This window comes from Bombina bombina, chromosome 1 (assembly GCF_027579735.1).
Source record: "Bombina bombina isolate aBomBom1 chromosome 1, aBomBom1.pri, whole genome shotgun sequence".
In the NCBI taxonomy this organism is placed as follows: Eukaryota; Metazoa; Chordata; class Amphibia; order Anura; family Bombinatoridae; genus Bombina; species Bombina bombina.
Window position 1 is genome coordinate 1,068,088,155 of NC_069499.1, and position 15,723 is coordinate 1,068,103,877.

The 15,723-nt window shown below is 40.2% G+C and overlaps 1 protein-coding gene across 1 annotated transcript in view; it reads right to left on the reverse strand.

Annotated features, from left to right (window-relative positions):
* Positions 1-9,851: 9,851 nt before the first annotated feature.
* Positions 9,852-15,723, reverse strand: part of B4GALT5 (beta-1,4-galactosyltransferase 5) — a 147,534-nt gene continuing 141,662 nt past the window's right edge. The window contains exon 9 of the mRNA XM_053691686.1: positions 9,852-10,105. Coding sequence (XP_053547661.1) covers positions 9,958-10,105 — 148 coding nt within the window. The 3' untranslated portion in view covers positions 9,852-9,957. The remainder of the gene's footprint in view (positions 10,106-15,723) is intronic.

The window sequence follows — 15,723 nt, forward strand, 5'->3', positions numbered from 1 at the left end:
CTCCAAGGAGGAGTCAAAGGTTTGTAAACAGGCTTAATTCTAACCAGAGCCTGAACAAAGGCTTGAACATCTGGCACAGCGGCCAGCTTTTTGTGAAGTAACACAGACAAGGCAGAAATCTGTCCCTTCAGGGAACTTGCAGATAATCCTTTTTCCAATCCTTCTTGAAGGAAGGATAGAATCCTAGGAATCTTGACCTTGTCCCAAGGGAATCCTTTAGATTCACACCAACAGATATATTTTTTCCAAATTTTGTGGTAAATCTTTCTAGTTACAGGCTTTCTGGCCTGAACAAGAGTATCGATAACAGAATCTGAGAATCCTCGCTTCGATAAGATCAAGCGTTCAATCTCCAAGCAGTCAGCTGGAGTGAAACCAGATTCGGATGTTCGAACGGACCCTGAACAAGAAGGTCTCGTCTCAAAGGTAGCTTCCAAGGAGGAGCCGATGACATATTCACCAGATCTGCGTACCAAGTCCTGCGTGGCCACGCAGGAGCTATCAAGATCACCGACGCCCTCTCCTGATTGATCCTGGCTACCAGCCTGGGGATGAGAGGAAACGGCGGGAACACATAAGCTAGTTTGTAGGTCCAAGGTGCTACTAGTGCATCCACTAGAGCCACCTTGGGATCCCTGGATCTGGACCCGTAGCAAGGAACTTTGAAGTTCTGACGAGAGGCCATCAGATCCATGTCTGGAATGCCCCACAGCTGAGTGACTTGGGCAAAGATTTCCGGATGGAGTTCCCACTCCCCCGGATGCAATGTCTGACGACTCAGAAAATCCGCTTCCCAATTTTCCACTCCTGGGATGTGGATAGCAGACAGGTGGCAGGAGTGAGACTCCGCCCATAGAATGATTTTGGTCACTTCTTCCATCGCCAGGGAACTCCTTGTTCCCCCCTGATGGTTGATGTACGCAACAGTTGTCATGTTGTCTGATTGAAACCGTATGAACTTGGCCCTCGCTAGCTGAGGCCAAGCCTTGAGAGCATTGAATATCGCTCTCAGTTCCAGAATATTTATCGGTAGAAGAGATTCTTCCCGAGACCAAAGACCCTGAGCTTTCAGGGATCCCCAGACCGCGCCCCAGCCCATCAGACTGGCGTCGGTCGTGACAATGACCCACTCTGGTCTGCGGAATGTCATCCCTCGTGACAGGTTGTCCAGGGACAGCCACCAACGGAGTGAGTCTCTGGTCCTCTGATTTACTTGTATCTTCGGAGACAAGTCTGTATAGTCCCCATTCCACTGACTGAGCATGCACAGTTGTAATGGTCTTAGATGAATGCGTGCAAAAGGAACTATGTCCATTGCCGCTACCATCAACCCGATCACTTCCATGCACTGAGCTATGGAAGGAAGAGGAACGGAATGGAGTATCCGACAAGAGTCTAGAAGTTTTGTTTTTCTGGCCTCTGTCAGAAAAATCCTCATTTCTAAGGAGTCTATTATTGTTCCCAAGAAGGGAACCCTTGTTGACGGAGATAGAGAACTCTTTTCCACGTTCACTTTCCATCCGTGAGATCTGAGAAAGGCCAGGACAATGTCCGTGTGAGCCTTTGCTTGAGGAAGGGACGACGCTTGAATCAGAATGTCGTCCAAGTAAGGTACTACAGCAATGCCCCTTGGTCTTAGCACAGCTAGAAGGGACCCTAGTACCTTTGTGAAAATCCTTGGAGCAGTGGCTAATCCGAAAGGAAGCGCCACGAACTGGTAATGTTTGTCCAGGAATGCGAACCTCAGGAACCGATGATGTTCCTTGTGGATAGGAATATGTAGATACGCATCCTTTAAATCCACCGTGGTCATGAATTGACCTTCCTGGATGGAAGGAAGAATAGTTCGAATGGTTTCCATCTTGAACGATGGAACCTTGAGAAACTTGTTTAAGATCTTGAGATCTAAGATTGGTCTGAACGTTCCCTCTTTTTTGGGAACTATAAACAGATTGGAGTAGAACCCCATCCCTTGTTCTCTTAATGGAACGGGATGAATCACTCCCATTTTAAACAGGTCTTCTACACAATGTAAGAATGCCTGTCTTTTTATGTGGTCTGAAGACAACTGAGACCTGTGAAACCTCCCCCTTGGGGGAAGTCCCTTGAATTCCAGAAGATAACCTTGGGAGACTATTTCTAGCGCCCAAGGATCCAGAACATCTCTTGCCCAAGCCTGAGCGAAGAGAGAGAGTCTGCCCCCCACCAGATCCGTTCCCGGATCGGGGGCCAACATTTCATGCTGTCTTGGTAGCAGTGGCAGGTTTCTTGGCCTGCTTTCCCTTGTTCCAGCCTTGCATTGGTCTCCAAGCTGGCTTGGCTTGAGAAGTATTACCCTCTTGCTTAGAGGACGTAGCACCTTGGGCTGGTCCGTTTCTACGAAAGGGACGAAAATTAGGTTTATTTTTTGCCTTGAAAGGCCGATCCTGAGGAAGGGCGTGGCCCTTACCCCCAGTGATATCCGAGATAATCTCTTTCAAGTCAGGGCCAAACAGCGTTTTCCCCTTGAAAGGAATGTTAAGTAGCTTGTTCTTGGAAGACGCATCAGCCGACCAAGATTTCAACCAAAGCGCTCTGCGCGCCACAATAGCAAACCCAGAATTCTTAGCCGCTAACCTAGCCAATTGCAAAGTGGCGTCTAGGGTGAAAGAATTAGCCAATTTGAGAGCATTGATTCTGTCCTTAATCTCCTCATAAGGAGGAGAATCACTGTCGACCGCCTTTATCAGCTCATCGAACCAGAAACATGCGGCTGTAGCGACAGGGACAATGCATGAAATTGGTTGTAGAAGGTAACCCTGCTGAACAAACATCTTTTTAAGCAAACCTTCTAATTTTTTATCCATAGGATCTTTGAAAGCACAACTATCCTCTATGGGTATAGTGGTGCGTTTGTTTAAAGTGGAAACCGCTCCCTCGACCTTGGGGACTGTCTGCCATAAGTCCTTTCTGGGGTCGACCATAGGAAACAATTTTTTAAATATGGGGGGAGGGACGAAAGGAATACCGGGCCTTTCCCATTCTTTATTAACAATGTCCGCCACCCGCTTGGGTATAGGAAAAGCTTCTGGGAGCCCCGGCACCTCTAGGAACTTGTCCATTTTACATAGTTTCTCTGGGATGACCAACTTGTCACAATCATCCAGAGTGGATAATACCTCCTTAAGCAGAATGCGGAGATGTTCCAACTTAAATTTAAATGCAATCACATCAGGTTCAGCTTGTTGAGAAATGTTGCCTGAATCAGTAATTTCTCCCTCAGACAAAACCTCCCTGGCCCCATCAGACTGAGTTAGGGGCCCTTCAGAAATATTAATATCAGCGTCGTCATGCTCTTCAGTATCTAAAACAGAGCAGTCGCGCTTACGCTGATAAGTGTTCATTTTGGCTAAAATGTTTTTGACAGAATTATCCATTACAGCCGTTAATTGTTGCATAGTAAGGAGTATTGGCGCGCTAGATGTACTAGGGGCCTCCTGAGTGGGCAAGACTCGTGTAGACGAAGGAGGGAATGATGCAGTACCATGCTTACTCCCCTCACTTGAGGAATCATCTTGGGCATCATTGTCATTGTCACATAAATCACATTTATTTAAATGAATAGGAATTCTGGCTTCCCCACATTCAGAACACAGTCTATCTGGTAGTTCAGACATGTTAAACAGGCATAAACTTGATAACAAGTACAAAAAACGTTTTAAAATAAAACCGTTACTGTCACTTTAAATTTTAAACTGAACACACTTTATTACTGCAAATGCGAAAAAACATGAAGGAATTGTTCAAAATTTACCAAATTTTCACCACAGTGTCTTAAAGCCTTAAAAGTATTGCACACCAAATTTGGAAGCTTTAACCCTTAAAATAACGGAACCGGAGCCGTTTTGAACTTTAACCCCTTTACAGTCCCTGGTATCTGCTTTGCTGAGACCCAACCAAGCCCCAAGGGGAATACGATACCAAATGACGCCTTCAGAAAGTCTTTTCTAAGTATCCGAGCTCCTCTCACATGCGACTGCATGCCATGCCTCTCAAAAACAAGTGCGCAACACCGGCGCGAAAATGAGGCTCTGCCTATGCTTTGGGAAAGCCCCTAAAGAATAAGGTGTCTAAAACAGTGCCTGCCGATATTATTATATCAAAATACCCAGATAAAATGATTCCTCAAGGCTAAATATGTGTTAATAATCAATCGATTTAGCCCAAAAAAAGTCTACAGTCTTAATAAGCCCTTTTTGAAGCCCTTATTTACAATCGTAATAAACATGGCTTACCGGATCCCAGAGGGAAAATGACAGCTTCCAGCATTACATCGTCTTGTTAGAATGTGTCATACCTCAAGCAGCAAGAGACTGCTCACTGTTCCCCCAACTGAAGTTAATTGCTCTCAACAGTCCTGTGTGGAACAGCCATGGATTTTAGTGACGGTTGCTAAAATCATTTTCCTCATACAAACAGAAATCTTCATCTCTTTTCTGTTTCTGAGTAAATAGTACATACCAGCACTATTTCAAAATAACAAACTCTTGATTGAATAATAAAAACTACAGTTAAACACTAAAAAACTCTAAGCCATCTCCGTGGAGATGTTGCCTGTACAACGGCAAAGAGAATGACTGGGGTAGGCGGAGCCTAGGAGGGATCATGTGACCAGCTTTGCTGGGCTCTTTGCCATTTCCTGTTGGGGAAGAGAATATCCCACAAGTAAGGATGACGCCGTGGACCGGACACACCTATGTTGGAGAAAGAGCCTTAGTCTAACCCCCAAGATAGGTACTCACGGTTCCTGAAGACCGTCGGTGAATTCTTCTTCCAAGCGGCGATATCTTATCTTCTATCTACCAGGAACAAGCAGGAGTGGAGGTCGGAACTGAAGACCGGCAACCACGGAACTGAAGACCGACGACCATGGAGATCCTCTTCGTACGATCACCGCCGCACACTGAGGATTAAATTCAAGGTATGCGTTTATATATGGGGTACCTTGAATTCCTATTGGCTGATTTGAGTCTTCAAATTCAAATCAGCCAATAGGATGAGAGCTACTGAAATCCTATTTGCTGTTCAAATCAGCTGATAGGATTTCAGTAGCTCTCATCCTATTGACTGATTTGAATTTGAAGACTTCGTACAAAGAGGATCTCCATGGTCACCGGTTTTCAGTTCTGCCCTCCACTCCGGCTTGTTCCTGGAAGAAGATATTGCCGCTTGGAAGAAGACTTCAGTGCCGGACTTCAGGAACCGTGAGTACCAATCTGGGGGTTAGACTTGGGCTTTTTATTTTTTTAGATTAGGGTTTGAATGCCCTTTTAAGGGCAGTAAAAGAGCTGAATGCCCATACAAATGCCCCTTTAGGGGCAATGGGTAGTTTAGGTTTTTTTAGTGTTAGGTTTATTTATTTTGGGGGGGGGGGGTTACTGTTAGGGGGGGAATTAGAATTTTTTTTTAAATGCTAAAGAGCTGTTTAACGTAGGGCAATGCCCTACAAAAAGCCCTTTTAAGAGCTTTTGGTAGTTTAGCATTAGATTAGGGGGTGTTTATTTGGGGGGGGCTTTTTTATTTTTATAGGGATTAGGTTTAATTTTTTATTTTGGATAATTTTGTTTATTATTTTCTGTAATGTTAGACTTTTTTAAATTTGGTAATTTTAGATTAATTTATTTTTTTCTAAGTACTGTTAGGATTTTTATTTTAATTATAATTTAGTATTTTATGTAATTTGGGGTTAATTTAGTGGGTGTTAGGTTAGAGGGCTTAGTAATTAAATTAGTTATTTGCGCTGTGGGGGTTAATAGGTTAATTAGGGTACGGTTTCAGCAGTTGCGTTGATGCTTGCGCCACATATGTAATCTCGCCCCACATTCAAATTAATTAAATCCATATTAAAAAATTCTGAATTGGTTTGTGAATGGTATGAATTTTCTAGACATAAGCAATGGTTTAAACTGTTTAAATATACACGCTTATTGGTCTCTGTGTAAATACACCATTTTATTTTTTTAAATCATCATCTTCTATACAGAGAAAAGGCTGTGTTTTCCTTAAACATATATGTTCTGTTTATTTTTTTATCATAAATGTACTATAAATAACTATTGTCAAATAATTTTATTTTAAGGTATATATTAAAAATCCATTCATGTTGTATGAATATTGTCAAATCTAATTTTTTATAGAAAACACATTAAAAAAATATCCTCCATTAACAGTTGGATGCAGGCATTGCATAGGCTTTTTTCCCTACACTCAATATAGGTGCAATCAATTACATTTATTTTCAAACCAAGCAAATTGTATCTTATGTTATTAACTTGTGTGGAATGTGCTATCAGTGTTGTATTGTACCAATTCATTAGTTATCTTAAGGAAGGAATTTCTTTACAAATTAATTTACAAACTGTAAAGGGGATCATAGAGAATGCCTGCTCCAACAGTTATAGAACATATATTAAATTGGATGTTACATTTGAAAAGTTAAGGTTCTGAAGATTTAAAACAGCAAAACTTTTTCTTTTTTTCCCCAATGTAGCCTTAAAATAAAATGGTTTAAGTACAGATCATCTGTTAATAACAAATAGAGAATTGGAATGAGACCAATATAGGAACTATCAGTCTCAGCATTTATGTAGCAATGTAATGAGAAAAATGTAAAAGGGGCCATGCTTACTGCAATAAGTTCCTGAATAGCCTGTATTACCATGTGGAATGTAACTTCAAAAAGAATATTAGATTAATGAAAAAAGAAACAAAATCTTACCAATGATGTCAAGGACAGCTCACTTTCCTTTCATTCACAATGATAAGAACTACTTAACACTCTCATTAAAAAAAATATGTATATAAATATTTATCCTCGTTCAAATAGGCTCGGCCACTCACATCCACTACAGAAACAATCTTTAAAGAAGTATCATTTATCTGAAACAACTAAATTAAAAAATGTAAACAATTCCAAGGCAAAAAGGCAAATAAAACTGCAGTTAAAGAAAATCAATTTGAAACATCTATGCTTTCAATAACTTACAATATTTCAGTGTATAGCAACCATCAAAGGAATGCTTAATGCATTACTATTAATAAAGTGGTTCATTTAAACAAATAATTTTTATAGCATGTTAAATAGCACCTATAAGTTATAGGATAGAAATTCCCAGACCGTTTTCTTTTTATAGTGTCGCAGTTTTTTAAGAATATCTTGATAACCGGCTCAAATAGTTGAGTAATCAGTCAAATACAGATATCCTTATAATAGTATAATGTTTAGAGTTTGTTTTTTCAAATAATGTTTCCTATTTGTACATTTCAAATAGGATTATAAATTCTAAACCACAGAAACCTATCACTGGAGTGCTATAAAATATGGATAAAAACTTACTACTGTAAAAAAAAAAAAAAAATCCATAGGGAAAGCGTTTTTCTTTTTCACATTGAATTAAATATTAAATTGTACATGCACACCCCAAGGCAACCAAAAGCTTTTGTGCCCTGTGGGTTTATTGATGAAAGTAAAATGGAAAATATTTGGGTATATTTTACTGCTAGTCTATTAAACTATCTAAACAGCAAATACATTCATACAACATTTTAAGAGATTAAAATGCAAACATTTTGGAGTTTGGGTCTGTGTAGCATATACATTTTTTTTTTGCCATTCACTCATGGGAATAAGCATAAATCTGATAAGGCAAATCATCATTTACAATAAACATAAGCTTAATTTATACTATAAAATGGTTCATAATCAGTGCAATAACAGAAAATAAAAGTTAACCTGTTTAACTTTATGGGGTATAAATATAAAAATAGAATTAACTTGCTAGTGATATTAAAAAGAAAAAGGCAAGAAGATGAAGTGAGGGAAATAAAATACTTTGTCAACCACAGTAAAAATTCAAAGAAACTAGTCATAAATAAATAACATTGAAACCTCCGTTTACGACAAGAGAATCCAGCCATTTTTTTTTATAAGGCCATCACTTTTCCCTAGTCAAGGTCATAGGTTATTATGCGTTAACATCTATATTAAACATTTTATCTAGAAACCCTTTTAGATACTATAGTGGGAGAACAGCAGTAAATGTATATATTTTACTGTACCCATACATTAAAAAAAAAAAGAAAAAAAAAAACATTTAAAAAATAAGGGGGGGGGGGTGCTACACACAGCATAGAGAATTGAATATTTTCTAACATTTGAGACAACATTAAAAAGGGTTTAGGTCATGCGGCTGCATGTCAGCACCACAAAATCTTGAGAAAAAATTGGTAGACTTGTATTCAGTGAGTGAAACTATAGACATTCTAATTTAAGAGATAGGTAAGGCAATGAGGATTCATAAATGGCATGAAAAAAAGCAAACAACAAACCGTTTCCAATAAAAATGGCGGATTACTGTTTCATACGATAAAAAAAACAAAGTTGTTTTGTAGATGTCACATTGTAGACAAGAAAGAGTACATCAGACATAAAATATTAACGTTTCAAAAATGATGTACATCATTGTATAAATGTAAACTTGTTTTGTAGATGTAGCCTACGCTACTGGTAGAGGAAAACAGCAGTATGAGCCAATGGCTTAAGTGTTCAGGTTCTACACAAAAGCATTAGCATTCCATTTACTTTGATCCTTGTAAAAGTACATTTGAACCAAACTCCCTGCTCAATGGTGGAAAAATAGGGCATTTTGGTAACAAATATGGTCAGATACATGATCCTTCTGTTGAAATTCTATATTATTATTAGAATTTAAAGAAAAACAAAACCAAAACCATGAGATCAGAAATACAGCATGAATAATGTAAGAGTATATCAGTAAAAAAAAAAATGATATACATATAAAAAAAAATATATAATGCACAATACTGCTTTCTTACTTAAAGGGACACTGTACCCAAAAATTTTATTTCGTGATTCAGATTGAGCATGAAATTTTAAGCAAATTTCGAATTTACTCCTATTATCAAATTTTCTTCATTCTCTTGGTATCTTTATTTGAAATGCAAGAATGTAAATTTAGATGCCGGCCCATTTTTGGTGAACAACCTGGGTTGTCCTTGCTGATTGGTGGATAAATTCATCCACCAATAAAAAAGTGCTGTCCAGAGTACTAAAACCAAAAAAAAGCTTAGATGTCTTTTTCATATAATGATAGCAAGAGAACGAAGAAAAATTGATAATAGGAGTAAATTAGAAAGTTGCTTAAAATTGCATGCTCTTTCTGAATTACAAAAGAAAAAAATTGGCTTCAGTGTCCCTTTAAATGATTAAAAATGTCCACTAAGTTCCACTTACACAGTATTTTTCCTGTGGTTGACACAAAGGCATTTTCTGTAATAAATGACTAACTATACTCTATGACCAGCATTTCTTCACAATCAGATATGTAAACCTCCATTTTAAGTTTGTTAATTATAAACCAAAAATGAAGAAGCAATTTACATAGCGTATTTACACTTACACTTCTTTAAGAAGTGATAAATAAATATAAATATTTATCTATATATTTCAAGCAGGAAATAAAAAAGAAACAGTGTGTAAATTGTGTCACTTGATCTCTGTGAAATACAGCTGCCTTGTGAATCTTCCCCCCCCCCCCCCCCAAAATAAGTCCAAGAAGATTAAAAGACTATTTAGCAACACTGGCTGAATAGTCTAAGCTAAACAGGCAAGATCACAGTAATGATGGTAAAAATTTCCTTCTATGTTTAGAATAAACACAAAACTTGAAATTAAAAGAAGCAGCAGGTTTGGCATTCTTCAAAATGCACACGAGTCTTGAGAGTAGATGTCCCCAAGCAATGTTTGGGTTTCGCTGTCAAGAAGCTGCCTCTGTATGCACTTTCAGAAGCTCTTTTTGGATCAACACTTATCTATTGTTTTTACTTATTGTCCTCGAATGTTCTAAGGTTGTTTCTCTTGGCAAAGGACACAGCAGGAGCTATTAAGTCACAACATACTTAATAATCGCCCACCAGAGCCAGCTCTGGCGTCAAATGTACGGATATGTTTTTGTACAAGGTGTCATATGTAATGTTTGGGGAATAGTTCAAGTTGTTTAGCCCATCCATGACTTGTCTTTCTTTTGATCTCCTTAGCAATGCATATCTACAATAAAAAAGAACAAAAACAGATGGGGTTATAGGAAAGAAGACAAATCTAAAACATGTATAAAGCAGAAGACTTAAAGGGACATAAAACAGGTTGAGATCTGTGCATATCCTAAAAGGGCTAATTAATTAAAAATAGTTTGCATAATTTTTTTTTTTTTAATTTAAATTTAAAATTGTTAGCAAGTTTTTTAAAATAATTTTCACAAATAAGCAAAATTAATTACATATCTAAGCTGCATGGAAAAAGCCAACTCCACCCCTCTTATCAGTGTTTAGGCACAGGCATTGTATTTCAACTGAGTTCACAGCTTCTAGGCATGCTCCAGCAGATAATCCCTTAGAATTTTTGCCTTCTACCAAAAGAACAATAGATATAGATACAGCCATAGAAGGAAATGTGTGGGGGGAGTTAGAGCTTTACAATTCAGAAACTAAAAAGAAAGGGTTAATGGCGAGGCACTGCAGTATAAATTTGCATGTCATATATAAATTACATCAAAGTACTACAGTTGAAAGACTGCAATTTTATCTAGTGGTATAAGATATACTTATGAGAAATGAGGCAAAGACATAAGGTAATTTTTAATGTATAAAAGTTAACATCATATTATTAATATACATGTAGAAGAGAAAAAATTCTTAATATATAAAAGTTAACATCATATTATTAATATACATGTAGAAGAGAAAAAAATTTCTGCAAATGTATTAAATAACTTTTTGAAACATGTTGTTCAACAAAGGATAGGCAGTAAAGAGAGAGTTCAAGCACACAGTGTCTAACATTTACAAATGTCTCTTTAAGAAAAGTGCTATAAAGCAGGTGTGATCAGGATTGCTTTCAAGCAGTGATCAAGTGCGCAACTGCACGAAACATGTCTGCATGTGGTTCAGATCACTGACACTGTGTTTTTACATTAAGTGCTTTATTACAGTCGTGTGTAGGCTGTCATGTTTTTACTTTTGATACTACAATAAAACATAATTTATGCTTACCTGATAAATTCCTTTCTTCTGTAGTGTGATCAGTCCACGGGTCATCATTACTTCTGGGATATTACTCCTCCCCAACAGGAAGTGCAAGAGAATTCACCCAGCAGAGCTGCATATAGCTCCTCCCCTCTACGTCACTCCCAGTCATTCGACCAAGGACCAACGAGAAAGGAAAAGCCAAGGGTGAAGTGGTGACTGGAGTATAAATTAAAAAATATTTACCTGCCTTAAAAACAGGGCGGGCCGTGGACTGATCACACTACAGAAGAAAGGAATTTATCAGGTAAGCATAAATTATGTTTTCTTCTGTTAAGTGTGATCAGTCCACGGGTCATCATTACTTCTGGGATACCAATACCAAAGCAAAAGTACACGGATGACGGGAGGGATAGGCAGGCTCTTTATACAGAAGGAACCACTGCCTGAAGAACCTTTCTCCCAAAAATAGCCTCCGATGAAGCAAAAGTGTCAAATTTGTAAAATTTGGAAAAAGTATGAAGTGAAGACCAAGTTGCAGCCTTGCAAATCTGTTCAACAGAGGCCTCATTCTTGAAGGCCCAAGTGGAAGCCACAGCTCTAGTAGAATGAGCTGTAATTCTTTCAGGAGGCTGCTGTCCAGCAGTCTCATAAGCCAAACGAATTATGCTACGAAGCCAAAAAGAAAGAGAGGTAGCGGAAGCTTTTTGACCTCTCCTCTGCCCAGAGTAAATGACAAACAGAGAAGACGTTTGTCGAAATTCCTTAGTTGCCTGTAAGTAAAATTTTAGAGCACGGACTACATCCAGGTTGTGCAGTAGACGTTCCTTCTTTGAAGAAGGATTTGGGCATAAAGAAGGAACAACAATCTCTTGATTGATATTCCTGTTAGTAACTACCTTAGGTAAGAACCCAGGTTTAGTACGCAGGACTACCTTATCCGAATGAAAAATCAAATAAGGAGAATCACAATGTAAGGCTGATAATTCAGAGACTCTTCGAGCTGAGGAAATAGCCATTAAAAATAGAACTTTCCAAGATAACAACTTTATATCAATGGAATGAAGGGGTTCAAACGGAACGCCCTGTAAAACATTAAGAACAAGGTTTAAACTCCATGGTGGAGCAACAGTTTTAAACACAGGCTTAATCCTGGCCAAAGCCTGACAAAAAGCCTGGACGTCAGGAACTTCTGACAGACGTTTGTGTAACAGAATGGACAGAGCTGAGATCTGTCCCTTTAATGAACTAGCAGATAAACCCTTTTCTAAACCTTCTTGTAGAAAAGACAATATCCTAGGAATCCTAACCTTACTCCAAGAGTAACCTTTGGATTCACACCAATATAGGTATTTACGCCATATCTTATGGTAAATCTTTCTGGTAACAGGCTTCCTAGCCTGTATTAAGGTATCAATAACTGACTCAGAAAACCCACGTCTTGATAAAATCAAGCGTTCAATTTCCAAGCAGTCAGCTTCAGAGAAGTTAGATTTTGATGTTTGAAGGGACCCTGTGTCAGAAGGTCCTGTTTCAGAGGTAGAGACCAAGGTGGACAGGATGACAAGTCCACCAGGTCTGCATACCAAGTCCTGCGTGGCCACGCAGGTGCTATTAGAATCACTGATGCTCTCTCTTGTTTGATTCTGGCAATCAATCGAGGAAGTAACGGGAAGGGTGGAAACACGTAAGCCATCCTGAAGTCCCAAGGTGCTGTCAGAGCATCTATCAGGACTGCTCCTGGATCCCTGGATCTGGACCCGTAACGAGGAAGCTTGGCGTTCTGTCCAGACGCCATGAGATCTATCTCTGGTTTGCCCCAACGTCGAAGTATTTGGGCAAAGACCTCCGGATGAAGTTCCCACTCCCCCGGATGAAAAGTCTGACGACTTAAGAAATCCGCCTCCCAGTTCTCCACTCCCGGGATGTGGATTGCTAACAGGTGGCAAGAGTGAGACTCTGCCCAGCGAATTATCTTTGATACTTCCATCATAGCTAGGGAGCTTCTTGTCCCTCCCTGATGGTTGATGTAAGCTACAGTCGTGATGTTGTCCGACTGAAACCTGATGAACCCCCGAGTTGTCAACTGGGGCCAAGCCAGGAGGGCATTGAGAACTGCTCTCAATTCCAGAATGTTTATTGGCAGGAGACTCTCCTCCTGACTCCATTGTCCCTGAGCCTTCAGAGAATTCCAGACGGCACCCCAACCTAGAAGGCTGGCGTCTGTTGTTACAATTGTCCAGTCTGGTCTGCTGAATGGCATCCCCCTGGACAGATGTGGCCGAGAAAGCCACCATAGAAGAGAATTTCTGGTCTCTTGATCCAGATTCAGAGAAGGGGATAAGTCTGAGTAATCCCCATTCCACTGACTTAGCATGCACAGTTGCAGTGGTCTGAGGTGTAAGCGTGCAAAGGGTACTATGTCCATTGCCGCTACCATTAAGCCGATTACCTCCATGCATTGAGCCACTGACGGGTGTTGAATGGAATGAAGGGTGCGGCAAGCACTTTGAAGTCTTGTTAGCCTGTCCTCTGTCAGGTAAATCTTCATTTCTACAGAATCTATAAGAGTCCCCAGGAAGGGAACTCTTGTGAGTGGAACGAGTGAACTTTTCTTTTCGTTCACCTTCCATCCATGTGACCTTAGAAATGCCAGCACTAACTCTGTATGAGACTTGGCAGTTTGAAAGCTTGAAGCTTGTATCAGAATGTCGTCTAGGTATGGAGCTACCGAGAATCCCCGCGGTCTTAGTACCGCCAGAAGAGCACCCAGAACCTTTGTGAAGATTCTTGGAGCTGTAGCCAATCCGAATGGAAGAGCCACAAACTGGTAATGCCTGTCTAGGAAGGCAAACCTTAGGTACCGATAATGATCTTTGTGAATCGGTATGTGAAGGTAAGCATCTTTTAAATCTACAGTGGTCATGTACTGACCCTCTTGGATCATAGGTAAAATTGTCCGAATAGTCTCCATCTTGAACGATGGAACTCTTAGGAATTTGTTTAGGATCTTTAAGTCCAGGATTGGTCTGAAAGTTCCCTCTTTTTTGGGAACCACAAACAGATTTGAGTAAAACCCCTGTCCCTGTTCCGATCGTGGAACTGGATGGATTACTCCCATTAACAAGAGCTCTTGTACGCAGCGTAGAAACGCCTCTTTCTTTGTCTGGATTGTTGACAATCTTGACAGATGAAATCTCTCTCTTGGAGGAGAGTATTTGAAGTCCAGAAGGTATCCCTGAGATATTATCTCTAGCGCCCAGGGATCCTGAACATCTCTTGCCCAAGCCTGGGCGAAGAGAGAAAGTCTGCCCCCCACTAGATCCGATCCCGGATCGGGGGCCCTCAATTCATGCTGTTTTAGGGGCAGCAGCAGGTTTCCTAGTCTGCTTGCCCTTGTTCCAGGACTGGTTAGGTTTCCAGCCTTGTCTGTAGCGAGCAACAGCTCCTTCCTGTTTTGGTGCAGAGGAAGTTGATGCTGCTCCTGCTTTGAAATTACGAAAGGAACGAAAATTAGACTGTCTAGTCTTGGCTTTGGCTTTGTCCTGAGGCAGGGCATGGCCTTTACCTCCTGTAATGTCAGCGATAATCTCTTTCAACCCGGGCCCGAATAAGGTCTGCCCTTTGAAAGGTATATTAAGCAATTTAGACTTAGAAGTAACATCAGCTGACCAGGATTTTAGCCACAGCGCCCTGCGTGCATGAATGGCGAATCCTGAATTCTTCGCCGTAAGTTTAGTAAGATGTACTACGGCCTCCGAAATGAATGAATTAGCTAGTTTAACGACTCTAAGCCTGTCCGTAATGTCGTCCAGAGTAGCTGAACCAATGTTCTCTTCCAGAGACTCAATCCAGAATGCCGCTGCAGCCGTGATCGGCGCAATGCATGCAAGGGGTTGCAATATAAAACCTTGTTGAACAAACATTTTCTTAAGGTAACCCTCTAATTTTTTATCCATTGGATCTGAAAAAGCACAGCTATCCTCCACCGGGATAGTGGTACGCTTAGCTAAGGTAGAAACTGCTCCCTCCACCTTAGGGACCGTTTGCCATAAGTCCCTTGTGGTGGCGTCTATTGGAAACATTTTTCTAAATATCGGAGGGGGTGAGAACGGCACACCGGGTCTATCCCACTCCTTAGTAACAATTTCAGTAAGTCTCTTAGGTATAGGAAAAACCTCAGTACTCGTCGGTACCGCAAAATATTTATCCAACCTACACATTTTCTCTGGTATTGCAACTGTGTTACAATCATTCAGAGCCGCTAACACCTCCCCTAGTAATACACGGAGGTTTTCCAGTTTAAATTTAAAATTTGAAATATCTGAATCCAGTCTGTTTGGATCAGAACCGTCACCCACAGAATGAAGCTCTCCGTCCTCATGTTCTGCCACCTGTGACGCAGTGTCTGACATGGCCCTAATATTATCAGCGCACTCTGTTCTCACCCCAGAGTGATCACGCTTACCTCTTAGCTCTGGTAATTTAGCCAAAACCTCAGTCATAACAGTAGCCATATCCTGTAATGTGATTTGTAATGGCCGCCCAAATGTACTCGGCGCTACAATATCACGCACCTCCCTCTGAGCGGGAGATGTAGGTACTGACACGTGAGGCGAGTTAGTCGGCATAACTCTCCCCTCG